General features: G+C 36.1%; 3 protein-coding genes across 5 annotated transcripts in view; 1 reads left to right on the top strand and 2 right to left on the bottom strand.

The window, feature by feature from the left end:
* LOC131935096 (uncharacterized) overlaps nt 1-5611 on the bottom strand; it is a 164302-nt gene extending 158691 nt beyond the window's left edge. For both annotated transcript variants that reach the window (XM_059291411.1, XM_059291412.1), the window contains exon 1: nt 5394-5611. The gene's annotated coding sequence lies outside the window, so the exon portion shown is untranslated. The remainder of the gene's footprint in view (nt 1-5393) is intronic.
* A 14-nt stretch (nt 5612-5625) lies between these two features.
* LOC131935099 (short coiled-coil protein B-like) lies at nt 5626-9584 on the top strand. Its single transcript, XM_059291416.1, has 4 exons — nt 5626-6045; nt 6575-6637; nt 6784-6870; nt 7502-9584. The coding sequence occupies exons 1-4, from the start codon at nt 5985-5987 to the stop codon at nt 7642-7644; spliced, it is 354 nt and encodes a 117-aa protein (XP_059147399.1). The 5' UTR covers nt 5626-5984; the 3' UTR covers nt 7645-9584.
* A 1234-nt stretch (nt 9585-10818) lies between these two features.
* LOC131935094 (PHD finger protein rhinoceros) lies at nt 10819-22588 on the bottom strand. 2 transcript variants are annotated; one of them, XM_059291408.1, is made up of 17 exons: nt 22520-22588; nt 20781-20927; nt 20461-20538; nt 20164-20261; nt 19922-20079; nt 19653-19691; nt 19291-19454; nt 18974-19032; nt 18743-18832; nt 18553-18615; nt 17681-17799; nt 17043-17148; nt 16753-16926; nt 16482-16606; nt 16238-16358; nt 15524-15649; nt 10819-15377 (listed from the first exon to the last, which is right to left on the bottom strand). In XM_059291408.1, the coding sequence occupies exons 2-17, from the start codon at nt 20833-20835 to the stop codon at nt 12426-12428; spliced, it is 4527 nt and encodes a 1508-aa protein (XP_059147391.1). In that variant the 5' UTR covers nt 20836-20927; nt 22520-22588; the 3' UTR covers nt 10819-12425. The 2 variants fall into 2 exon arrangements, with proteins under 2 accessions (XP_059147391.1, XP_059147392.1); XM_059291409.1 differs by lacking the exons at nt 19291-19454; nt 19653-19691; nt 19922-20079; ... (2 more) ...; nt 20781-20927; nt 22520-22588 and adding an exon at nt 19238-19244.
* Nucleotides 22589-23852: the final 1264 nt, after the last annotated feature.

Genomic DNA, 23852 nt, shown 5'->3' with positions numbered 1-23852 from the left:
TAAAACCTGTCACAGAAATCAATAGCAGGACTGCTCATAGACTTTTCGCAATGGCAATTTAAAAACGATGACGTTTTTACTTTTTGGGTTTTTAAAAAATCACTTAAATCAAGATATAAATGTTTTTAAAAAGACAAAAATTTAGAACCATAATAGTGCATTTAAATTTCTAAATAAGTTTCTAAAACCCGAAGATAATGACGGCCCGCCTACGGCTATAGAAAGGGAGAATTTAAAAAAAAACAAGTTAATTAAAAAGTCTAGTGACAATTTTAGCGCAATTTCCTTATGTTATCTAAAAATAGCTCTGTCGTAGCGTACATCAAGAGCAGGGTTAGTAAAACCATTGGTTAGTTATTAAAACGTTTTTTATTAAATAAACCTAACTACTAACTAAACTCAGCACCTTGAAATCAAGAGCAGGGTCATTAAAACCATTGGTTAGTTGAACTTGATTATCAACATGATAATCATTAAGATGATAGATCTCTACTTCCGGCATGTATATACAACCACACCACACGCGTCATCACGTTCAATAGATGCGTCATCGCGTTCCATGGCTGCGCCATCACGTTCAGTAGGCGCGCAAGTTAATTAAAAAAGTCTAGTGACATTTATGCGCATTTTCCTTATGTTATCTAAAAATAGCTCTGACGTATAATGATGGGGTGCGTTCAAGCTAGAAGAGCGATCGGTTTGTAGGTGTTTATGTAATTTTAAAATTTGTGACCGAACGAGAGGATATTTTTGAAAACTTTCTTCGGCAATATTGTTCTAAATTATGGCAGGAATCGATTGGTACATGTTTCAAGTCGCTAAGTGGTCTGGTTGCCGAGATATGGGCAAAAAACTGCATTTTTTCGAGGTTTTTTGGCTTTTACGGGAAATACATGAAAGAAACCCGGAATTTTTATGGCCTATGCTCATTCTTGTAACTTGCTTAACATAATTGCTTTTGGAACTAGTCATCGATATTGCTTCGTTGAGGAGGAGATACGACTTAAAGCCCGGACACACATTCATCCATCCATCCATTCCCAGAAATGACGAGTTAATAAACGCAATTCTCCAGAATGGAAATTGCGCTAAAAATTAGAGATGATTCTAGTGAGTGCTGTTAAAATGATCGGAGATTAAGTCAAACTTAATAATATTCTTCTTTTTTTTGTGGCAACTTTTAATTGTGTACATGTGAATGCGGCTCTGATGGGAACTTGACTGGAGTAGGGGAGGGTAAAGACGGCTGGACAGGACTGACCACATAATCACAGAAACTGGTGCGCTCTACTCCGTCGGCCATTAGGGCGGCCACATTGAATTGGAAACTTCCTAATAACTCAATAGCTAATCACTCAATATTTAATACAAATACACGATGGTCAATACAAATATTGCCTTAATTAATTAGCAATTTACTTGAGCGATTAATTAGATTACACAGCTCTACTGTTAAGGGACGTGTGTAGCAAGTATCGCTGTCGGAGCACGGGTGACTCAAGCTTACAAAATGCTGGTGTTTTAAACTGTGTTACTGTGGTGGTAGTTGGTGGATGAGGAAATAACGGGGGGGGGGGGGGGGCGGAAAAAAAGGTTTTAGTCGAATGTAACTAAACTAAGAATCTCAAGTCCCGGCACGCTTGCTATAACACACAAGAAATCGATTTCACCACTCTACGATTCCGGTGCTGTATTCGTTCGATCAAATCATTTCAAGTTATCCTTCAGTAGTCTCAGCTAGCGTGCTGACTGTTTTGGTAGTTGTAGTCGTGTTCACTGTGACCGTTGTATGACACGGTGACAGTTGTATGACACGGTGACAGTTTTTGTGGTTCTAGTTGTGGTCACTGTGACAGTTATGCAACACCGTCGATTAAACGTATTTATTGCTAACACATTCACGGTAGACCCTTTAGTTTCCCCCCACCAATTATATAATCTTAAGAACTATAACATTTTAAGGCCGCTAGGAGAGGATCATCCCTAACCCACACCCTGACAACGCCCCTGAGTTATGTGGTTAGTGGTATGTGGCTTTTAATCAATTAAGCAAAGTTTATCTTTTCATTTTCTCAACCCTGTGATCTCTGAGATTCCTCCACGGGGGTGGATATGTAAAGCCGAAAATCGATTTCTTTAAAAGAAACGGATCATTAAAGAGTAAACATGGCAATGATGTTACTGATAAAGCAAGGTGAAAGGGTGTACGACCGTTAAACTAGGTAGGGACATTACCCAACTGTCAATTACTTTTAGACCTCCCCCCACCCACACACACACACCGGGCAATTACCCCTATGTCAAACCCTAACGCTAGCCCTAACCTTGACTCTTCCGATAATTATTTCCTCACTTCATACTTATGGTTAGGTTACATGTTGAGATTATATTTGGGTCAATTTTTTTATGGACAGTGGGTGAATGTCGAGGGAGAAATTAAGGGAGGTGGAGGGGGGGGTCTGACCAGGAGAAAATTCCCCGTCCCATACTACAGCCAACACGATATGACCATTTGAAAGCTTTCGCATTCGTTCTCAAGCGCCGGTAAGATGAAATTTTAATGGACGAGTATTCGCGTCTATCAGAAATTAAAAGTAGCATGGAACTAACCCCTGCTACATCGGGGTCCGCATCCCCGCCCCTACATTTGTGACGCCAATGGATAGGAGCATCATGGTACAATCAGCCAGCGTCCACTCTCAGCGCTCTATAGCTATAACTAGGTAAGACGTTGACTCGCCCTATGGTGATTTAACTGTTACACGAATAGTGGCCCCAGATCATAAAGTTGTTGAAAGCATGTTTGTATATTTATGCGCAGAGTTACTAGTAGCTATTGAAATGTAACAATAAACAAATTAATCTAGCAATAAAATAACACGTTCTAAAAATTAATTCATAAATACAGAGGTTTAACTAACTCTTCACATCAATGGTTAATTTTGCAAAATACAAACCAATAAAAAAGACAATTGTATGAAGATATAAAGAAACACAGTTTTGGATATATAATTTAGTTTACAATGGAAATCTAAGACTCATATAGTATACTAGGCATGCTGCCCAGCTTCGCTTAGGCTTTCGAAAACATTGAGAATTTGAATGCTTAATTAATTCGCCCGAAGGTCGGTCTACGACCTCAAGAGTTATGAAGAGGTTCCTCCGTGGACATTTTTTTTCGATTTATAGCTCATATAAGGTACCGGTCAGTCGAGGTCAGTTTTGCCCCCCACATCGTAGACTTTTCGGCCAACCGGCCCCCGTGTTCTGTCGCACCAAGGCAAGATCATGCCAAATTTGAAGCGCCTGCGGCGCCGGGAAGTGCCCTATCGGACACCCGACAATCTAGATCTAGAGCTAGATTCCTAAAAGAATTTTTTTTTTAAGTTTAGCCCGAGCATAATAAAAAAGAATACATTAACCAAGCTGACTTGCTGTGTCTCGAACCCGCACCACCTGCGTGGTTTAATGTACACTAACATCTCCGCTATTTAGGCACCTTATAAAATACGGAGAATGTAACACGTATTTTAAAATCTTAACTTACGCGAATATGCCTATTCTTTCAAATTAATTTTTTATCCCAAATTAGCCAGTTCATAACAAAGATTTTGTATAAAATAAATAAGTCTTGAAATAGTTTAGTCCTAATATAGAAATTTATTTTTGGAATTGATTTTAGAGAAGTTAGAGTCTAAATCTAGATCTTAGCGTCTACGTCTAGATCTAGTTATTGCGTAGATTTAGATTTAGTCTAGATCTAGAATCTCTAGATCTAGAATCCAAATACATAAAATAAATTTTATGAGTTTAGGCCGGAAAAATTGTATTGTATACATTTCATAGTGTACGTAGATCTAAATCAAATTTGAATGAAATAGTTCATTTCTTTTCATTCTAAACACGGCAGATGACGTCATTAGTTAATGTATAAGCAATAGTGACGTCACAGTTTTATGCGTTCTTTTTCACATATATTAATGCTTTTCCGGTTGCATAAATAATACTGTTTCTCTATATTCGAATACGCCTTTATTTTTTATTTTTCTTCTTTAAATAATTTTGTGGTTATACATTTAAAACATCTAACATATTTTTTTCAACAAAAGTCCGTAAAAAGTTCTCGATATATCGCTGCCGATTCTGACGTGATGTCCGGCGAAAATTTTTTGCGGACAGAGAAAGAGAGAGAGAGAGAGATGTGCGAACGTGGGGATTTATATATTAGGATTAATAGGCGTCGTCCATAAATAACGTCACACTTGTAGATAATTTTGTGACATTGTGTGGGTTCAGATGGTGTGACGTCATACTTTTGCATCATAAAAAAGCAATGTTAGAAAACGAATTTTAGCCGTTATTTCGCGTGTTAGAAAACTGTTTTAATAAATTGTAATAGGTATTGATTAAAATACTCTATGTTGACAGAGTTCAGACGAGATTCTGGAAAAAATATCGTATTTTAAGAAAAATTAAACTGCCATTTAGAGGGGGGGGGGGGGGCGTAGGCTGATGTGTGTCGTCATTTTAGGGGGGGGGGCTGGCTTTTTGTGACGATGTGTGACGGAGGTTAAGGGGAGGTAAAAAATCGTCAAAAAGCGTGACGTCATTTATGGATGGCCCCATAATAGTAGTAAGTCTAGATTTTATATGTAAATTTGTTTAGCCTATATAAATTATTAAACGTTCACCTTTAATACTGTAACTATTTATAGTTATACTAAACATAACGTCATAGACATTGGCTACTAAATCCACATTCCAGAGCAGACTACAGTATGCTACTTAATAAATAGGCCTTTAGGCCTATATATATATATATATATATATATACCTAATGTGAAGAATTAAACCTACGTACATAATAAAGCCTATATTTAAATATTATGTAGGCCTAGATCTACATATTTAAATTTTTATTAAGTCGATTAGAGATATCCGTAAAATACTTCTAGATCTAGAAATCTGGATAAAGAATACCGGTTTTAATAGATCTAGATCTATATATTTTTAAAGAGATTTGTGAACTGCGATGTAATAGTCCAGTAGTTGTTGCGAGTTATATGGCTAGCCTAGTAGCCAAGGCTAAATAAAAACAACTAAATTAATGATTAATGTGTTTAGAGCCGAGAGACAAAAAAAAGTAAACACAATATTTAACAAGACATGACAAATGTTAAAGTTAAAAAAGGAAATTTTCATTGTTGCGTGTCACCACACACAACAAGACGACTTCGCAGTTCGCTCGGTGAAAGAAAACAAATAGTAAACAATGTCAACTGTCTTCCTCGTGCGGAGCAGACGACATCTCCGTGTTTGCTATTCCCTTTTTATGTTACGCAACAAAAATAAACCAATTACAATTAAATTTAAAAACAAATGTCAAAATGTACCTTAAAATAGTTGATTTACATAAATATCCATAGAAAACGTGCATCACTTTCACTCAAACATCCCCTACACTTATTTATTGTTTCACTGATCTTAGTGGCATGTCTAGATCTACGATTGAACGCGATTCTCTCATTCTCTCATATCCAAGGTAAACTGTGGATCCGCGGCGAATGTCCAGTCGCGAACTGTGTACGCAGCTTTTTATGACGTCGATCACGTGATGCACATTATCATGGTTCCCATATAAATGAAACACTGATTTTCACTGGAATAAGAGACATTTTTGTTTGTATATTCTAGTTTAATAGTGTTTTCCATTTTTTATTTTTTGCGTGGTCATTTGTAATTCCACGTGAGCCAATTTTTCTAAGACATAGATCACCAGATTTAGAAAAAAACTTCTCGACTTCGAAAAAGCCACAGGAGTGACGGTCCCCAACCCGATGCTGACCACCAACTGGATTGATAACTAACACAGTACACATCGTTGTTGGGACTTATTATTTAATATCTACCGTTATATTGTTGTTAGTCTACTTCTTGGTCCGTGCCTGATAATTATTGTCTAAAGATAATATTTTCAAGTCAGCATGTCAGCCAGGGAAAATGACCAGTTAAGCAATGTCCAACTATCAAGTGATAGCGACCAAGGTGAGCTGGTTCAACTTATAAAACTTGTTGCCAACAAATCCTGTAGGCTAATTATTTAATTATTAATATTTATAATAATTAATACTTAAAAATAACAATAGATTATAGTCCTATTATTATTAGTTATAGGGCCTAGATATTACTTGTATTGATAATGACATGAAAACACAATCTTATCACTAATGAATGCACTAGCCTGCTCTATGTGCTAGTACTTTCAGTAATGCGTTTATGTACATTTAAAACAAGTCAAACTGTTACAACATGGCAGCACACCTAGGCCTAATTATTATTTTTTTAAATTAAAATTCTTGACAATAACGACTACTTTAATTCCATCATAAATGTCTTTATTTTATCTTTTCTTTATAGTATAGCACACTTTTTATGAAGAACCCCACCATGTATGCCTTAATTCACTATAATTTTAGTCTCACATGTTTAATGAACCTGGAGTAGTCTTTAGCAATCTGAGGTGGCTCATTATTTTGATTTTCTAATATTTTTTTGTTATGTTTCTCCATACAAGGTGATCATCATACACCTGAAAATGAAAACAAGAATTTGTATATAGGATTGACTAGCCCAATTAGTGAGTAACAATGCTACACTACACCCATATTACATTTTTTTCATAAAATTATAGTTATTTGTTAATGTTATTTAAATACCAGTAGGCCTATATTTGTTAATTTCAAGTGCATAAAAGTATGTTTCAAATTTGAAATCTGTTTCTAGGTCTTGATCCTGACGCTAATTTGGATGACCAGGAAGAAAAACAGCGGTTAATAGCACAGGTTTTAGAGAGGCAAAACACATTAGATGGTAAGTATTTTTTAAAAACACTTTTGAATTATTGTCTTCTAGTACTATTTTTATGAATGTCACTTGATGGTGTTAGTTAGCTACTTTTTGTTTGATATTTAATTTTTATTTTGCTCTGCCCATCTCAGACTAGAGTTCCCTCCTTGCATGTTGTGAATGAGGCTGAGTTATTGTACCAAAGCCGTAAACTGATCCACTGTTTTAACTGTTACATTATCTTTGAATTAATGAAAATTTTTATTATTAAAAAAATAGTTACCCATTCATCAGATCTGGCGGTCAATAGGACAGATAAAGTAGAGTCCATCTGTTTCTGTGCCTTGGGCATATCAGTTGATAGTGTGTTCTATATTGTGGTTATTTTAATACCTAGCCATCTTTACTGTAGTCAGATAACCATCAGAGCTGGGTGGACCTAAGGGAAGTCTTATGGACCTTAGTCCAGGATCCAAACTAGAGACTTTTAGGTTATCAGTTATGCTCTCCACCATCTACCCACTCTACCCCATGTTTTTATTATTACCTACATATTAATTCTCAAAATGTTTCCCAAGTACCCAGTAACATATTGTTACTTTTTATTAATTAAAAGTATGACGGTATAATTTTTAATTTGTATTTCTTTTGACAGATTTATCATCTCGTGTGGATTCTGTGAAAGTGGAAAATCTCAAGTTGAAGTCAGAGAACCAGGTACTGGGTCAGTACATTGAGAACTTAATGGCTGCCAGCAGCGTCTTCCAGTCAGCTTCACCTAAAGCCAAGAAGAAATAAATGGAGGGATAACAGTAGCAAAATCAAACAACCGAGCTAAAACTCTATCAGATAGTTCTTTTTCTATAGTGCTGTTAAGGTGTTAGTCATTCTCTTACTTCTCTTTACAAAATGAATTTTTCAAAATTTATTTTAGCTCACTGTAGTAATTGTATATAGCTAAACGGAGAAGTTTAATTGTTATCTATAGTAATAAATCTTTATAATATTTGGACTTTTTCTTAAAATTAGCCATACTGCTAGATGCAGTCTGACTTTATGCCAAGCATATGGATACTATACATTTATGTGGTCATAAGACTTAGATTAGAAGTAATTGCTAGTCTGCCACTAACCTGGAAATGGTTACATCACTGGCTACAGGTGTTGTACTTGATGAAAATAACATATTATGGTTTTGCTTGGTTTAGTGGCCGTGTGATGTTTTTTAATATTCTGCAATGGCACAGTTTTTTTTATTCTTTGCTAGCTTAATTCAACTTTTTACCTGTAAAATATTTGAATGTCAAACACAAAAATAATATATTTTTGAGTTAACTTAAATGTGTCTGTAAACCATGAATAGAGATCTGGGGGTTTGCTTTCAGCCCGTGATTGAACACTTGTCCATTTTAAGATGTAGGGGATCTGAATGTCAAATTTTAAATATTATTTAGGTGCTGTCATTATTTTGACTATAATCTAGCATGATTTTCTAATTTTTGATTCCTAATGATTCCTTGTGACCAAGCAATTTTTGTCTTAGGAAACTTACTTTGTAAATACAATTTTAATTATAATTTACCATTCAAATGGATCTACTTACAAAGATTTGTCTATATACTTGTGCATAATTAGTCATTCTAAAATTGTGTTTGTACATATTTTTTTTCCTGCTGTTCATGTCTCTGCAAACAAAATGTGAATAGATGCATTTATTAATTAATTAATTACTAATTAGAGACTGTGATTTGATTGGTGTTATAAATGTGAATATTTATTACTTCACTGTGGTTGAGATGAGCTTTTAGATTTGAGTTCCTGTTACAGTTGGATTGTGATTTTACTTGATTGTACTGTAGTTAAATTTGTCATTGCTCACATCCTTGTTTATTGATTCTAGGATTTCTGTTAACATCCCAAGTAGAGAACTTTGGCCATTATAACATTCCTTTTTGTAATCAGCCTGGGTAAAAATTTCAAAGATTGTGTTGATGAAAACACTCAAACTAAGACCAAATCAAAATGTGTTTGATAAAAACATTTTTTTATACTGCTTAGTACTAGAACAGTGATTTTTTTTATTTTGATGTAAAGCATTATCTCCACTATTTGTGATACATATTTTTCTGTGTTTTCTATTAGATGCAGGGAAACTGATGAGATATTTAACCAGAAGGTTTTCAGATTTATTTAAAAATAAAAATATATTGTTCAGCATCTATAAAATAGCTTTATTTAAAAAAAAAAAATTCGAATCTAGTGTATTGTATAGCAAGAAGTTTTATCCCCCATTTAAAAGCAAATTACAGAAACTTTGTACATCACATCAGCCACTACCTTCAAGTTTGGTTTGCTATTGTCTTTTTCTCATTTATTTTATTAAATGTGTGTTCTACGTTGGGCATTGTGCAATTCAACTTCTATTAATAATTGTTTCATTTGTACATCTCACAAGATTAATTTTTTTTAAAAACCTAAAGTATTAAAAACAGCTTGTGCAATTTTATCTTGATCATGAATGTGTCATTGAAGAATCTTTGAGTAGCTTGCCTTTTAACCCCACCAGTGCAAGCTTCATGAATGCTTTGATTGTAATATTTATTGCAAAATTTTCATTTTGTTTTAATATAGAAACCTTACACTTACATCACAAATTTGATATAGTATTTTACCCTTTCATTTTCCCTATATATACAGTCATCAGTGGAAATGCTAAAAATAAAAGTCCATTTGCTTAACTGTTTGTTTTGATTTGTATCTTTTAACATTTTTTTGCTTGATGAAGCATGAAGTAAAAAAAAAAATGAAGCATATTTAGCTCTCTTGGCTGTATGCCTCCACATCTATTTGGGGAAATTGTGACATCTTGGGCAGACTGTATGCCTCCACATCTCTCTGGGGAAATTGTGACAACTTGGGCAGACTGTATGCCTCCACATCTATTTGGGGGAAATTGTGACAACTTGGGCAGACTGTATGCCTCCACATCTATTTGGGGAAATTGTGACATCTTGGTTACTACATAAGTACCTATGTTAGTGTTAATAAAAGCATTGGTTGTTAATGAAATCTCATCGTAATATTTTCTCTGACCAATGCCTTTACTGAAGAGTATATTTTTTAAAATTTTCAGTGCATTTAAAAAGCTTGTTATAAAGGATTTTTATATTTGCTCTTTTTCTACTTTTTAGCAATTATGAATTTTAAAAATTAAACCTGTCTAGATTGAGCTGGTTTTGTGCGCTTGGCTAATACTTAAGATCAGTACAACACAGATTATAAAATATTTCCTTTAAAAACCAATCTAACTTTTTACCATTCCTGATGGGTTCTTTAGAAAAATCATCCATAACAAAGCTCAGCTGAGTGATAGAACCATTGGTAGTATTTAATTCTGTTTTCTCCCCTGATGTTGCCAAATTTAGGTAATTTCTACAAGCTTTTATTTCACTTACTTTCTCTGTCTGTCATTCTTTTGTCTTTAAACTTTAATATGGATCAAAACTGGTGAGCAAAATTGCAACCAATTCTAACAGGCCAATTTCTTAGAAACTTGGCGTCTAAGTCAAGATCAGATAACATTGCAATCTGACATTAAATTTGACTTAATTGGATGCTTATTTGATTTTTTAAAGAATTAATTAAGTTTTTCAAATAGTAGTGCATATTTATATAATATTTAAAGTAAAGAAAATCATATATTTTCTCCTTTTTAGTGCGGAATTATACAAAAGCGTAATTAATTTCGGCCTATATGAAAATTAAAACTTTTTAAAAATAATTAGTAATGACTAACTTTATATATAATTAGATTAAAAATGAGATTTTCTTGCGTTGTCATTTGAGACAAGTGTAAGTGTATTTGGAAATAAGAACAAAATAAGTGGTCAAAACTGAGTTACATATTATACACAAGATTCACCACAAACAAAACACATACATATTATAATAAAAACAAGAAACTGATTTAAAAGAAAAAGATGTACATATTTTATTTGTGAATAAAAACTCCACAAATGGCTTTTTTTTGTAAGATGTTTCCTACACACTACTAAACCCATAAGAGGCTGCCATTAGTCAATGTGAGAAAAACTGGACTGCTGTGTACATACAACTGTTGCCAATTGAATCCATCCAGTTGCTCATGTTGTTTACCAAGTTTTTTAGTTTGCTGACAAACTACAGGAATTTATTCTAAAAATCTGAGTGTTTAGAAAAAACAAATGAAATTTAATTGTAAGCCCCAGTTATCACAGTCAAATAAAACTTAGTAAATCTCTACTACTAGTGTCATTACGCCAGAGGTCACAGGACAAACAATGTCGACTATACACACTAATTACAACAGATGGACAGTTTGTTTCCTTAACACTATGCACATCAGCATAAACCAACAATGGAAGATGAAAATGGTACATTTTTACATATTTACGAGTCTATAAACATTTCTTCCCAGTTTTAAACAAGTGCCACCTACGTAAACTTCAGTGATGTATGAGTAAATGTAAAATAAAATGCGGAAAAATGTCTTCTTTAGCCGAGAGTATTAGCATTAGTTGTACTAACCCACTCACAATAAAGACTGGTTAAAACAAACAGCTAGCATAAACAAGATGGAACATCTTCAGAAGCTGAATGAATTGATGGGAGCTAGATTCTAAATGTTTAAAGTTTGAATTATACACTTTCTATAAGGCACAGCCAATACTTTATATTCCATTATGTTTGAGGGACACTTGAGCAGATGAAATAGATCATAAGTATTATGTTGGAGGCAGCCATGAAGGCTGTATTTTTTAAAATGAAAAAAAAAAAAGACATTTATTGACCATTTGAAGAGTGGCTTTGATAACAATCAATTTTAGACTCACAAATCATCAAGTTTATATTTGATTAAAACTATCAACAAATGAATGTCAAGAATGTGATACCATCTTAAAACAGACGGTTTAATAATGTGCATGACATGTACACACACACACCCAGAAGATCATGTAAACAACACTGCATTAACTGCAGCTAACACACTCACACAATTAACCTCCAGCTAGTCTGGGCATGTAACCATGCAGATTTCATTAGGAATAATTTACAGTGGAGACTTTCATACAAGATTACTATAAATAACATACAATGGTAGAGTGATTAATGTTTGCCATTTTCTATACATTTGTATTGATGATTGAGAAAAAGCTAGTGAACCAGTTAAAATCTGTTACTTTAAATGCAGGTAGGCCTGAGAAACATGTCAGTTTTGTTATTTGTTTACCAGTAAAATATTGCTCATTGTATTGATGGGTTCATGTGGATTTTTTTAAAAAGTTTTAACTTGAAACATAGGATTTACTAGTCCAGAATTACTTTGCTTGAAAAATATTGTGCCTCAAGTTTTGTTTAAAAAAATTTAACTTTTTACCAAGCTTTTAAAAAAAAAAACCCAAACATAAGCAATCATTTAGACATTAATCCAGCACAACGCTGGCACAACAAAATACAATGTAGTCCCAATGATCCACACATCACACAATTACATTTTCTCACCCCCCCCCCCTTCCCAACACACACAATTCTACTTATTGTCACAATTTAAACTGAGGGGCTTTTAACAAAGTTTCCCTTTTACGTAAGCGAGTGTTGGGACTTTGATCATCTTCGTTAATCCAACTCCTGGTGACGCGCCTACTTGGGGTACTTTCTCTTGAGTCCAGCTGATGGATGCGACTTGATGCGCAACTGCCCTCGCTGGAGGGCGGGGAATGAGATCTATAGCTCCTGTTACAGTCCAGTTTCTCCTCAGAAAACTCAGAGAGTTCACATTTTGAAGGAGTTTTTACAACCTCAGCCAAATCACACTTGCTCTTGGCTGGTGAAATATCATTTTTTTTACCCACATCCTCAAAAGAAAGCTGCCGCGAAGGCTTGTGTAGTTTTTCCACATCGCCAAACACAGACTCTTTTGAGTCATTAGACGGTGTCAGATTCTGGTCCCCCAAGACGTCGTTCTTGTGTGGACTGCGGTAGCTGTTCAAGCCTTGCCTAGGTGAGCTGTGGCAGCCAAACACAGCTGACTTGACAGGTGACGCTGGGGCCATGTCTGCATCTGGCAACCCAGAGCTATCATTGTAGCTGTTTAACGAGGAAGATTTGTTGACCCGCAGGGGGCAGAGATCTGGTCTGGTCACTTTGCCATTCACTTTGCTGTCAGGCTTGGAGAAAACATTTTCACTACTGCCTGTCCTTTTAAGAAATTTATCTAAAGTTGTTTGATTGCTAACTCCATTGAAACTTCCCCATCTGCCCCTCTCCTTCAGGTGCCTGCTTAGGCGATTACCAACCTGTTTACAGAGCTCTTCCTTAACAACAAGTTTTTTAGCATCTAACAAACAGTTCAGAGCTGGCTTGTTAGGCAAGGGTATCAACTGCACACTTTGGGCTCCATTAGGGGGAGCCTTTGGTTTTGTGAAGAGATTTCTTTTATGTGGCTTCTCCTGGAAATCATCAGAATCATCTTCCCCATCTGTTTCATCAGAATGAACTAGTCTGTTTTTCCGTGACCTTTTAGGTCGTTGTGACTTGTCAATGGGTGGCACCTTGGGTGACCCACCGCTGGGGCGGAAGTTTTCATCAGAAAGTTCTCCCTTCTCTGTGTCGTTGGTGGACACATTACGCTTTCGTCTTGGCTGCCTTTTTTTGCGGCTGTTTGTCTCGGAGGGTTCTTGGTCTTCACTGACAACCTCAGCTTTCACCTCTGGCACACTAGCCACCTCAGGCACTTTACTGTTTTGTGTTTGACTGGCGCTCTCAGTTTTACTGTGTTGCGTTTGACCAGCGGTCTCAGTTTTACTGTGTCGCGTTTGACCAGCGGTCTCAGTTTTACTGTGTCGCGTTTGACCGGCGGTCTCAGTTTTACTGTGTCGTGTCCTTCTACCAGGGGATGCTTCCTCCACGTTTTTATTCTTTAAACGCACACTCCTTTGAGTGGAGACTTCAGCAACATCTGGTACCAATGGCAAAGTTTCCACAACACGATCAAAAATATTTTTCTCTGCCTCTGCTTCTAATTTGGGTGGGTCATCTACAAAAATGTCCTTCCTGTCGTCCTCATCCTTGACCACCTCATACGTGACCTTACCCTTGAGTGGTGAGTTGGCTTTCTTCTTCAGCCTCAACTTACTTTGCAGACGCGCCCCGTCCTCCTCCTTGGGATCATCTAAGACAATTGTCCTCTCTGTCATGAGAATTTTGCCAGTGGGTACATAGATGTCCCCATCCAGCGTGGCATACACACTATCAGGTTCAACCCGAGGGGTTGGAGACAGGAGAAGGTTTTTGGATTTCAGAGCTCTGTCTGGGGTCAGGCTGCGGTTTTTTCTGGATTTCTTCTTCCTGCCTTTTGGTGATAAGACAGGTGGGTGAGGCTGGGAGTCAGTGTCAGAGGGTAGGGCTGTGGCACTCAGCTGTGAGTTGACAGTGGTCAGAGCACCGACGTCTGCCGTAACATCTGGTGTTAACTCAGATTTAACGGACACACTGGAGCTGCTGGACTGCTCTGAGGGCGACACAAGCAGACGAAGTTTTTGTACCTTAGGGGGAGAGCGGCTGTGCTTGCGTTTCTTCAACTTTTTCTGATGCCTCAGGGGCTGGACGTTACACTTGTTGTCCCCAGAGATCTCAGGAGAGGACACAAACTTTTTATCCTGCATGCTGAACTGCTCAAACAGATTCCTGGGCTGGTCAACCGTGGACAGGACGGTGTTGGTGTCTGACGTGAACACCTCGCTGTCCTCAGACTGGTCCACCACGATGTGCAGCGCCTCCCGCACCTGGTCGTACCTCCTCTCCTGCAGCTGCTGCATCTTCGTCTTGGACTGCAGGAAAAGGCTCAACTTTTTACCAAAGTCACTGGCGGGGACCAGGCTCTTCTTGCTGGGGGATTCTGGGACAGTTTTCACAATGGGATCTCCAGTGGCTGACACCTCTTCTATCTCCTTTAACTTGACTTTGCCCAGCCGGCTCATCTGGGAGGAGTGAGTGGTTTTAGCCGCGGTGGATAAGTGCTCATCCCCGCTGCTCTCAGCTGGGGAGTCTGTCATGATGTTGAAAGTGTCAACGGCAAACAGATTCTTCCTGTGGCTAGCCTTGTCAGTTTTAGAACCTTTGGCTGCCTTACTTTTGCTACTTTGCCTGTCTTCCTTCCCAAGGTTGGACTGTCCTGATGAGGATTTTGTCTCATTTACATAGCTATCCTGCGTCTTTTCATTGTCAGAAAAGTCCTTGGGGGTTTTGAGATTCTCCAGAGTGAAAAGGTTATTCCGAGGCTGCTTGCTGCTGTGAGCGCCCAGGATGCCATAGTTGCTGTACAGGGAATTAAAATGATATTCTTGGCGTACTTTCTCAGCTTCTCTGGCGCTGAGGTTAAGGTCGGGGTCGGTGAGAACACGAACTTGACTTTTGAAAACACTCTCTTTGATCTGGAAAAATTGTTTCTTTGTTTTCTCCCTTTTGCTGATCATATAACACAAGTTGCGGGCCTGAAAAAAAAAACTTAGTATTGTTAAAAACTTCCCTGGTCAAATTTTTTAAAAGTGAAACAAATTTGATAAAATACTACAATGATAAAGCAAAATTTACTTATTCATATTTTAAAGTTTTAAGTCTGCAATGACGTTTATCTCACCCTTTCCAAGTCCTGGCGCAAGTGGACGAACATCTTCATCCGAGCACTCAGACTGTCTTTCTGCTGCTTCTGCATTTGATCCTCTTCTTCCATTTTTGGTGTTATCAAAGGCTTGTTATTATTTACCTGGAATACAAAGCTTGTACATTACTTTAATCCAAGCAAACAGGTTCAATCTAAATGTAGTGTTTAAATTTTATAAAGATGCATTTGTGGTGTTTGAAAAGCTGGGCGATACAACTTTTTATTTTAATTTTCGCTAACAGATTATCAAAGACTTCACTCAATTCACAAACTAGCATCTTCATATTACCAAACTGATTATTAATGACTTCATTCAACACACAAACAGGCACAGTAATATTACCAAACTTTTTGAACGACTTCACTCAATAATAACTGGTACCTCCGTACTACCCAGATTACAGTCATACACCACGGGCAAAGGTAACACACATTTGCAATATTATGGTGTGTTTATTTTAGATTAAGTGGTTAGGACTTAGAATTAGAATGCACAACTGTTGGGTTTAAAGATCATTTGATCAACACTAATGGTCAGAAAAGAATGAAACAGTGCTATTAGATCAAATCCCAAAGTACTTGAAATAATCCTATGGCACATATTTGTTATAAAATTCAGATATTATTTACAGCTACAATGATTTGAATAAATGCCATCAAAAACCAATAATTAACAAAAGTATTCCTTACTTTTCTTTTTAGTTTCCAATACTCAGCTACAATATCTACAGCTTCTTCTGGTATATAAAACTTCTCAGCGATCTCATTGACATCCACCAAAGTAAAAAATTCACTTTCTATCTGCTTCAGCCTGGGGATCATTCAAATATTCTATGGTTTAATCAGCCACTAAACAACATACAAACCACCCAGCCTGCTACTTGTAATAAAATAAATTAAATCGAGCAAGTCACCCGAGTACCATCTTACTTACTTCTCTAATCTTTTCTTGGCCATCTCTGCTTCTGATATTTCATTTTCATTGTCTACATTGTCTTCTTTCTTTGGGGACTCTGAATCCGAGGCATTTCTATTCTTTGTGTGTTTAGGACAGTAGGCCTGTGGATGGTAGCCCATGTTTAAAGTTACTCGTCTTACCATTGCAATGATTAACCATTAAAGAAATGTTTAAAATAAAAATCTCACAATATATAACTCATACGTGTATCAAAGGATTATCCGTAAGTGTATAAATTTTTTTTTACCCGTAAGTGTATCCCATCTGCCTCATCAGAATCATCAACTATTGTTTTCATGTCCAGGTTGTGTGCAAACCCGCATGTGACATGAAATGCTGTCTTACACTGCTTGACAGAACATTGGATACAAGCACCTACACGCTCCTTACATAAGCTACACACTAAGGCCCACCTTGATGGCTATTATGTGAGAAGAAAAAATATGAAATGTATCACATAAAAATGCTTAAATTGTGATGCAAAACCATTGACTGCTAACTTGTTAAAAGATCAAACAAAAAGCCAGCAAAACTTACAGGGATATTGGATATTTTAGTGACTGGCTCCATCTTTTCAGGACAGCCTATACTAACTTCAGGAATCCACAGCGCACAGCTTACATGGGTCCACTTTGTGCCACTTCTGAGAGAACAGAAACTTCTAGTTAAAAACTTGTTAATTTACCTCCAGTTTAAAAATCTAATTATCCCCTGCTATCTAAAAATATAATAGCTCTAATTTTGGCCGAAAAAAATAGCATTTGAGGCAGATAAAGATGTGTTGGTAACCAACTTGGGGACGGAGTGGTAGAGAGCTGGACTGCTAACCCGTAAGTCTTGAGTTCGAATCCGGGTTCAAGTGAGTAGACCATCTCTGTCCACCCAACTCTGATGGGTACCTAACTCACGTTAGAGAAAGTAAAGGCGGCTGGGCACAGTGCTGACCACACTATCTCTTTATATGCCGAGGTCACAGAAACAAGTGAACTCTACTTCACTTGCCCTATAGACCGTCAGATTTGAAAAGGGAACTTTTACTTGAACCAACTTGGGCTGGGTGACAAAGTCTCATATCAACTTGAGGCCTTCCAGACCACCTCATCTTAAATTTAACCCAGCCATATAAGTACTGGTAACTCAAGTAAATTTTAATTGGTGACAAACTGGTGACTCACTTAGTTGATTTCATGGCACCTCCCCGTTTAGGGCACAACAAACACATAGGTTTGATTCCTAGTGCACAGATTCTACACAGCCAGCTACCCTCTGGAATTGTCTGGATACCATAGCAAGCCTGCAAGCAACAGTAGAACAATACAGGTTAGTTTGATTTGTGGACAACTGGGTGATGAGGGAGTAATTAGTAGCCAACAGTAGAAAAATACAGGTTAGTTTGATAGATTTGTGGACAGTTGAGTGATGAGGAAGTAATTAGTAGCCAACAGTAGAAAAATACAGTTGAGTGATGAGGAAGTAATTAGTAGCCAACAGTAGAAAAATACAGGTTAGTTTGATAGATTTGTGGACAGTTGAGTGATGAGGAAGTAATTAGTAGCCAACAGTAGAAAAATACAGTTGAGTGATGAGGAAGTAATTAGTAGCCAACAGTAGAAAAATACAGTTGAGTGATGAGGAAGTAATTAGTAGCCAACAGTAGAAAAATACAGTTGAGTGATGAGGAAGTAATTAGTAGCCAACAGTAGAAAAATACAGGTTAGTTTGATAGATTTGTGGACAGTTGAGTGATGAGGAAGTAATTAGTAGCCAACAGTAGAAAAATACAGTTGAGTGATGAGGAAGTAATTAGTAGCCAACAGTAGAAAAATACAGGTTAGTTTGATAGATTTGTGGACAGTTGAGTGATGAGGAAGTAATTAGTAGCCAACAGTAGAAAAATACAGTTGAGTGATGAGGAAGTAATTAGTAGCCAACAGTAGAAAAATACAGGTTAGTTTGATAGATTTGTGGACAGTTGTGTGATGAGGAAGTAATTAGTAGCCAACAGTAAGAAACAAAACAAAAAACCTGGAGGAAATCCACAACTCACCTGATGAACACATATATCACAGCCATCACAAAATACCATTTCATTTGTATCTTCACTTTCAAGCTGAGGAAAAAAAAGATTTACATACAGTGTGATCTTAATATACAATTACGGCTGTCACTATTTGTATTTGCCTTGATGCAGGCTGTGTAGTTATTAGAGTATGATATGAAATTTATCTTCCACTTACCATTCTGCAGACATCACAAGCAACATCTTCATCGTACTCTATGCCTAAGCCTTCCTCTGTTTTCTTTAAAGCATTTGTTTTAATATAACACTGTAAAAATATCAATTGTGTTAAACATTTATACAACTTTTGTTGCAAACGCCAAATTTACTTTTGGGCATAATAAAACCAATGATAGCAGTATTACCTATTTAAATGCTAGTTGCTGTATCCAAATAAACATATCATTACCTGATTTTCTAGCTCTTCTATCATTCGCTCCATATTCCATTCATTGATTAACTGTAAGCCTATGAAAAAAAAATTAACCAATCACTATTTAGTTACCACCATGCTTAGAAAATGTTTATCTCTAAGTGACATGTGTATGAAACATTTCATCAACATTATCTTTAGTCTTTTCACGGCTTAAATATTGACAGACTCATTGCTTTGGGTTTAAAACATAACAGTTTAGCCATAACAATAGTTATAAACCAAGGGTACAACAGTCACCCATCTCCTCCCTTTACCCATGGCAAAAATAGCTCTAAAACCAGGGGACTTACCCATCTCCTCCCTGTCTTCATTGACTAGCTGCAGCCATGTGACATCTTGATCATCCAGGTCATAACGAACTATCTGTTCAGCTAGTTCTTGCATCCCAGTCAACTCATGAATGCTGGCTTGATATGTATCATCTACCTTCTCATGAAGATATTTACGTAGAGGCCTACAGAAGATATTGCATTAAACGGTTACATAGAAAAAGCAATGTACTGCTATATTAAAACCAAGTATGTGGTTGAAGACAAAACATTAAAAAATAAATGTTTTCTGCAGTAAAAATAAGGACAGGACACGAAGCATTATAAAGTCTCTCCCTAACTCCCACATACTCCTTTGCTTACATTATACAAATTTAACTTACTGCTTAAAATCTCCATTCTTTGGTAGCTTTCTAATTTCCCTGTGGAAATAGTTCATGTATTTTGATTGTTAAATCCCAAAATTTTAGCTGAATCTACTTTTAAATTTTAAAATGATCCCAATATCTTATTTCACAATACAACCGTTGTTTATTTCAAAATAAAGATAAGAGAGAAACTGCATGTGCCGTTTAAAACAAACAATCTATAAAACTCAGAAACATATCCTGTCTAGCTCAGGCAATCCGTGTCTTTATAGATTGGAACTTACCTGATCTGTGAAGGTGGGATCTCCTCCTCGTTGACAGGCACCTGCACCCCCTTCTCCCACTCTTGTCTCCATGGATCAGATATAACCAGGTACTCACTCTCGTACAAAATTTCTGTATCTGCCATTTTCATAGCACTGATGAGATCTTTCCGGAACAACTGGTAAAACACAAAACATGTTAGCAAATGGCCATCAACTAGCTTTACTTTGACTTTTGCTAGCACTAAATCTACTGTCCTTACCTCTGCAGGCTTATTATGACCAGAGTTCACACCACTTGATTTACTTATAACATTAGGGCTTCTTTTACTTATCTTCCCTTGTTTTGACATTTTGGAACCTAAGGATTTTCAATTACAAATGCATTATAAAAACATGTTAAATAATAGAAAAATTTAAGATCTGATACATACATTTTGTAACTGTGTACATAGAAAGATAATTGTCTTGCTTAGTAGTCCAACATTATTTAGATTTTTAAAATTAAATAGTTAAAAGCACCAAAGCCTCTCAAATGAAAAGAATGGTTGTGCAATTACTTTGACTTTTGCCTTTTCTTGGAATAGGCTGTTCCTCTTCATCGCTGCTATACTTGTCCTTTTTTGAAGGCCCTGCTTCTGTAGGCATGAGGAAAAAGTCAAAAACACTAGTAAGCACAAATAATGCAGGGCTTATCCACAATCAATTGTCAATATTATTTTCCAAAATTTAATTCTGGACTTTACCCGATCTATACTGTATACTACTAATCCTAACAGCACTACCAGTGTTTTGTGTTTTAATAAGAACTAAAAAACTTAGCCTAGAGGCCTAATCATTTTCAATTATTTAGAATGTATCTTATACTAGTGCTACTTGCCTGGGCTATCATCACGCTTTCCAACGCCCTTTTTGGAACTTTTTGTTAAAGGCATCTTGCAAAGGGTGTTGGGTAATAGATGCCAAAAAATTTTTAACCTCCGTTAATTCGGTGAATAGCTTTCTGTTTCACAGTAGATGCTGAGAGCTATATAAAAACCACAAAAATTTGTCAAATACAAAAAGATGGCAGAAATAAATTTACATTGTCTCTTTGTCTAGACTTTGGTCATATTCTAGCAAACAAGGCAGTCTACTGGCCTGTCCAAAGATTATGAATCATGTTTAATAGTTAGCGTCATTTGTACAGACTAAATAATTCTTTAACTTCTAAAAGTAACAGACTTTTAAAGTTAGTCGACCATCCTTAGTTTACCTATGATGCGACTAAGACAGAGGATTGCTTACAGATGTCTAGAATAAACTACTTGGAGAAATGTATAAAAACAGTGGAGTGTTACACAGTACAAGAGTCTAATAAAGCCTTAATTAAACTTTTTATAAAAATGGATACTGTTAGGTTATTGATCATAAATGGGTGTGTAATTGTAGGCCTAACCATATATTTATTATATTATGTAATCTTTTATAATGGGATGTTTAGTGTACTTGTGTTATACAGTAGTTAAACCATTTCGCAGTAACCAAACAACAAGGATAAAATTCTATAAAAATGGGTGTTATGTTACTTAACAGTTGAGAATTGAATAGTAAAATAGTATAGCATCAACGTAATCAGTAACACTATCACTCTTCCTAACCAAAAACCTCACCTAAGTCCAACCACCAATACACCTAAACTCGATATTACAATACTACTACTAGTCTAGCAGTTAGATTTAGATTCTATAGTAACCAATCATACCAACTATTAGATTGATTCCTAGTGTAGAATACTGTATAATCGGCAATATCCTAGGCCTATTAAATTATTAATCCTAATTATTAATTATTATACAGACACTAACCGACTAACCTATCCATAATTTCTTACTACTAAAAACTTAACACGCTAAGATCTAATCTACTCTAGATATCTAGATCTAGCTTCTTTCCACATGTCAGATGAGTCGGTAATCTATCGTTTTGGGTACGTAAAATCGCCCGCGGTTATTAATGTACGAAAAGGTAACCTCATTGTCAAGGCTTTAATAGAGGAATATTGTGACATGTTTGTGTCAAATATTATAGATAAATGGATAATAAACCTAAATCAATGGCTAAATATATCAATATAGCAGTGTCTGCGAGCATGATTTGCTATATAAACAGCAGCCATGTGTAAAATAGAGTGACTTCCCCCTGAATCTTATAAAAATAAAACTTAAACAAGATGGCTGCTATAGTAAATGAGCATGGTTGCATCTGTTGGAAACATCGCTAGTCTTCATTTATTACTGTAAAGTTTTAATTCAATTGTTTAAAAACAGATACATAAATGAACAAGGAAACATTTTTGTATTTTAAAAAACATAAATCCTCCTCAAAATGTGAAATAATTATTAAAATTTAAGGAGTCACCTGTTTTTCACATTACAAGTCGCGGGCGATTTTACGTACCTAAAACGATAGATTACCGATGAGTCTCCTATTGATATTAATATTGGTCAAACCAGCAACTGTAGTGTTTGAGCAATGACTATTCTATTAACACTGACACTATTTTGTCACATTGGCTGTTTCTAGATCTAGAGAGCATAATATGGAACATGCTATTTTAAAAGAACTATTTTAATTTACATGTAATGAAATTTATCATTTTCACAACAACACTACGCAATGTTTGGCGCCATGATGGCGAATTTCATTTCATGTCACGTGATCAAAGGGGGGTAAAAATATTTAGTTAATTTGGGAAGAGCTAGACCATAGTCCAAAGACTAGGCCTAACCAGTTTTAATTCGGTGCTACTACTAGACTAGATTTTAGATCTAGATCTAAATGTTGGGTTAATTTAAAAAAAAAACCATTACAACATAGTATTTAGAAGTCATTATAAAAAGTGTCTCTTATTGAAGTTTATTAAAAAGCAAAGGGGAAGAATTAGATCATGTTCGTAGTTTCGAATGTAATTATTTTGGCTTTTAATGGTAAACTTTAATACTTTGTCTTGTTTTAAAATATTGTTGCGTCTATATAAAACCCCACATATCAGAGCTTACTTTGACTGATATAATTTAAAAACTGCTAACTTAATTATTATTCAGGATAGGCCTATCTAAAAAAAAAATATTGAAATTTAATTTTTAGCAGCTGCTTGACTACACATTAAAAAATCTGGCTTATTTAATATGGGTCAAACGGGGTCAAACATGTGTCCTGATTTTATTCTAGATCTAGCTTAAATTTAATAAACTGTTGCATAGTGCATACACTTCACTACGCCTATCTAAATCTATACTAGATCTACTAGACTATAGGCCCTTCACTAGATCTATCTAGATCTTGATCCATACAGTGTTGACCGATTCTGTGTGTAAAATTGTGTAGCTATTTTTTTCTATGTAGACCTCGATTATGTACTAGTAGAAATGACTGCTGTATGTACTATACTAGATCTATGTCAACTAGATCTACTACTGGATTCTTCTAGACTCTAGTCAGTTAAGTAAAGTTAAGTTAAAATGGGTACCTAACTCACGTTAGGGAAAGTAAAGGCGGTTGGGCATAGACGGCATAGTGCTGACCACACAATCTCTTCATAATCATATGCCGAGGTCACAGAAACAAGTGAACTCTACTTCACTTGGCCCCATAGAACGGCAGGTTTGAAAGGGAAACTTTAATCCCAGTCGACTGGGAATAGACACTACGATAATAAAAATAAAATATAGTAGTTAATGTTAATAGTAAATAAAAGTAATAGACCTTTTATTGATATTTAAGTTAGTAGTTTAGTTAAATCTAGATCAGAGTTTCTTCTAGGGCATCTCTTTGGTGAACCCCCCCCCCCCCCCGGAGATAGATACTTTTACCAGTTTCTGCCCCCCCCCGGAATTTTTAGTCTGTCCGTCCCCCCCCCCCCCCCCCAAAAAAAACTTCAAGTAAGCCCCCCCCCCCCCCCCCCCCGGAG

Source organism: Physella acuta, unplaced genomic scaffold (genome assembly GCF_028476545.2).
Source record: "Physella acuta isolate Inbredline_101_S28 unplaced genomic scaffold, ASM2847654v3 ptg000131l, whole genome shotgun sequence".
NCBI classification, from domain to species: Eukaryota; Metazoa; Mollusca; class Gastropoda; family Physidae; genus Physella; species Physella acuta.
This window is presented reverse-complemented; position numbering and strand designations above follow the sequence as displayed.

What these genes read in the sequence shown, in the direction of transcription:
- LOC131935099 (XM_059291416.1), top strand. Translation starts at nt 5,985, where the DNA reads ATGTCAGCCAGGGAAAATGACCAGTTAAGCAATGTCCAACTATCAAGT. An exon ending in AGGATTGACTAGCCCAATTA is followed by an intron (nt 6,638 to 6,783) that starts GTGAGTAACAAT and finishes ATCTGTTTCTAG; the next exon opens with GTCTTGATCCTGACGCTAAT. An exon ending in GAGGCAAAACACATTAGATG is followed by an intron (nt 6,871 to 7,501) that starts GTAAGTATTTTT and finishes TTCTTTTGACAG; the next exon opens with ATTTATCATCTCGTGTGGAT.
- LOC131935094 (XM_059291408.1), bottom strand. Translation starts at nt 20,835, where the DNA reads ATGCCTTTAACAAAAAGTTCCAAAAAGGGCGTTGGAAAGCGTGATGAT. An exon ending in AAGAATGGAGATTTTAAGCA is followed by an intron (nt 19,455 to 19,652) that starts GTAAGTTAAATT and finishes TATCTTCTGTAG; the next exon opens with GCCTCTACGTAAATATCTTC. An exon ending in TGAAGACAGGGAGGAGATGG is followed by an intron (nt 19,033 to 19,290) that starts GTAAGTCCCCTG and finishes TTTTTTTCATAG; the next exon opens with GCTTACAGTTAATCAATGAA.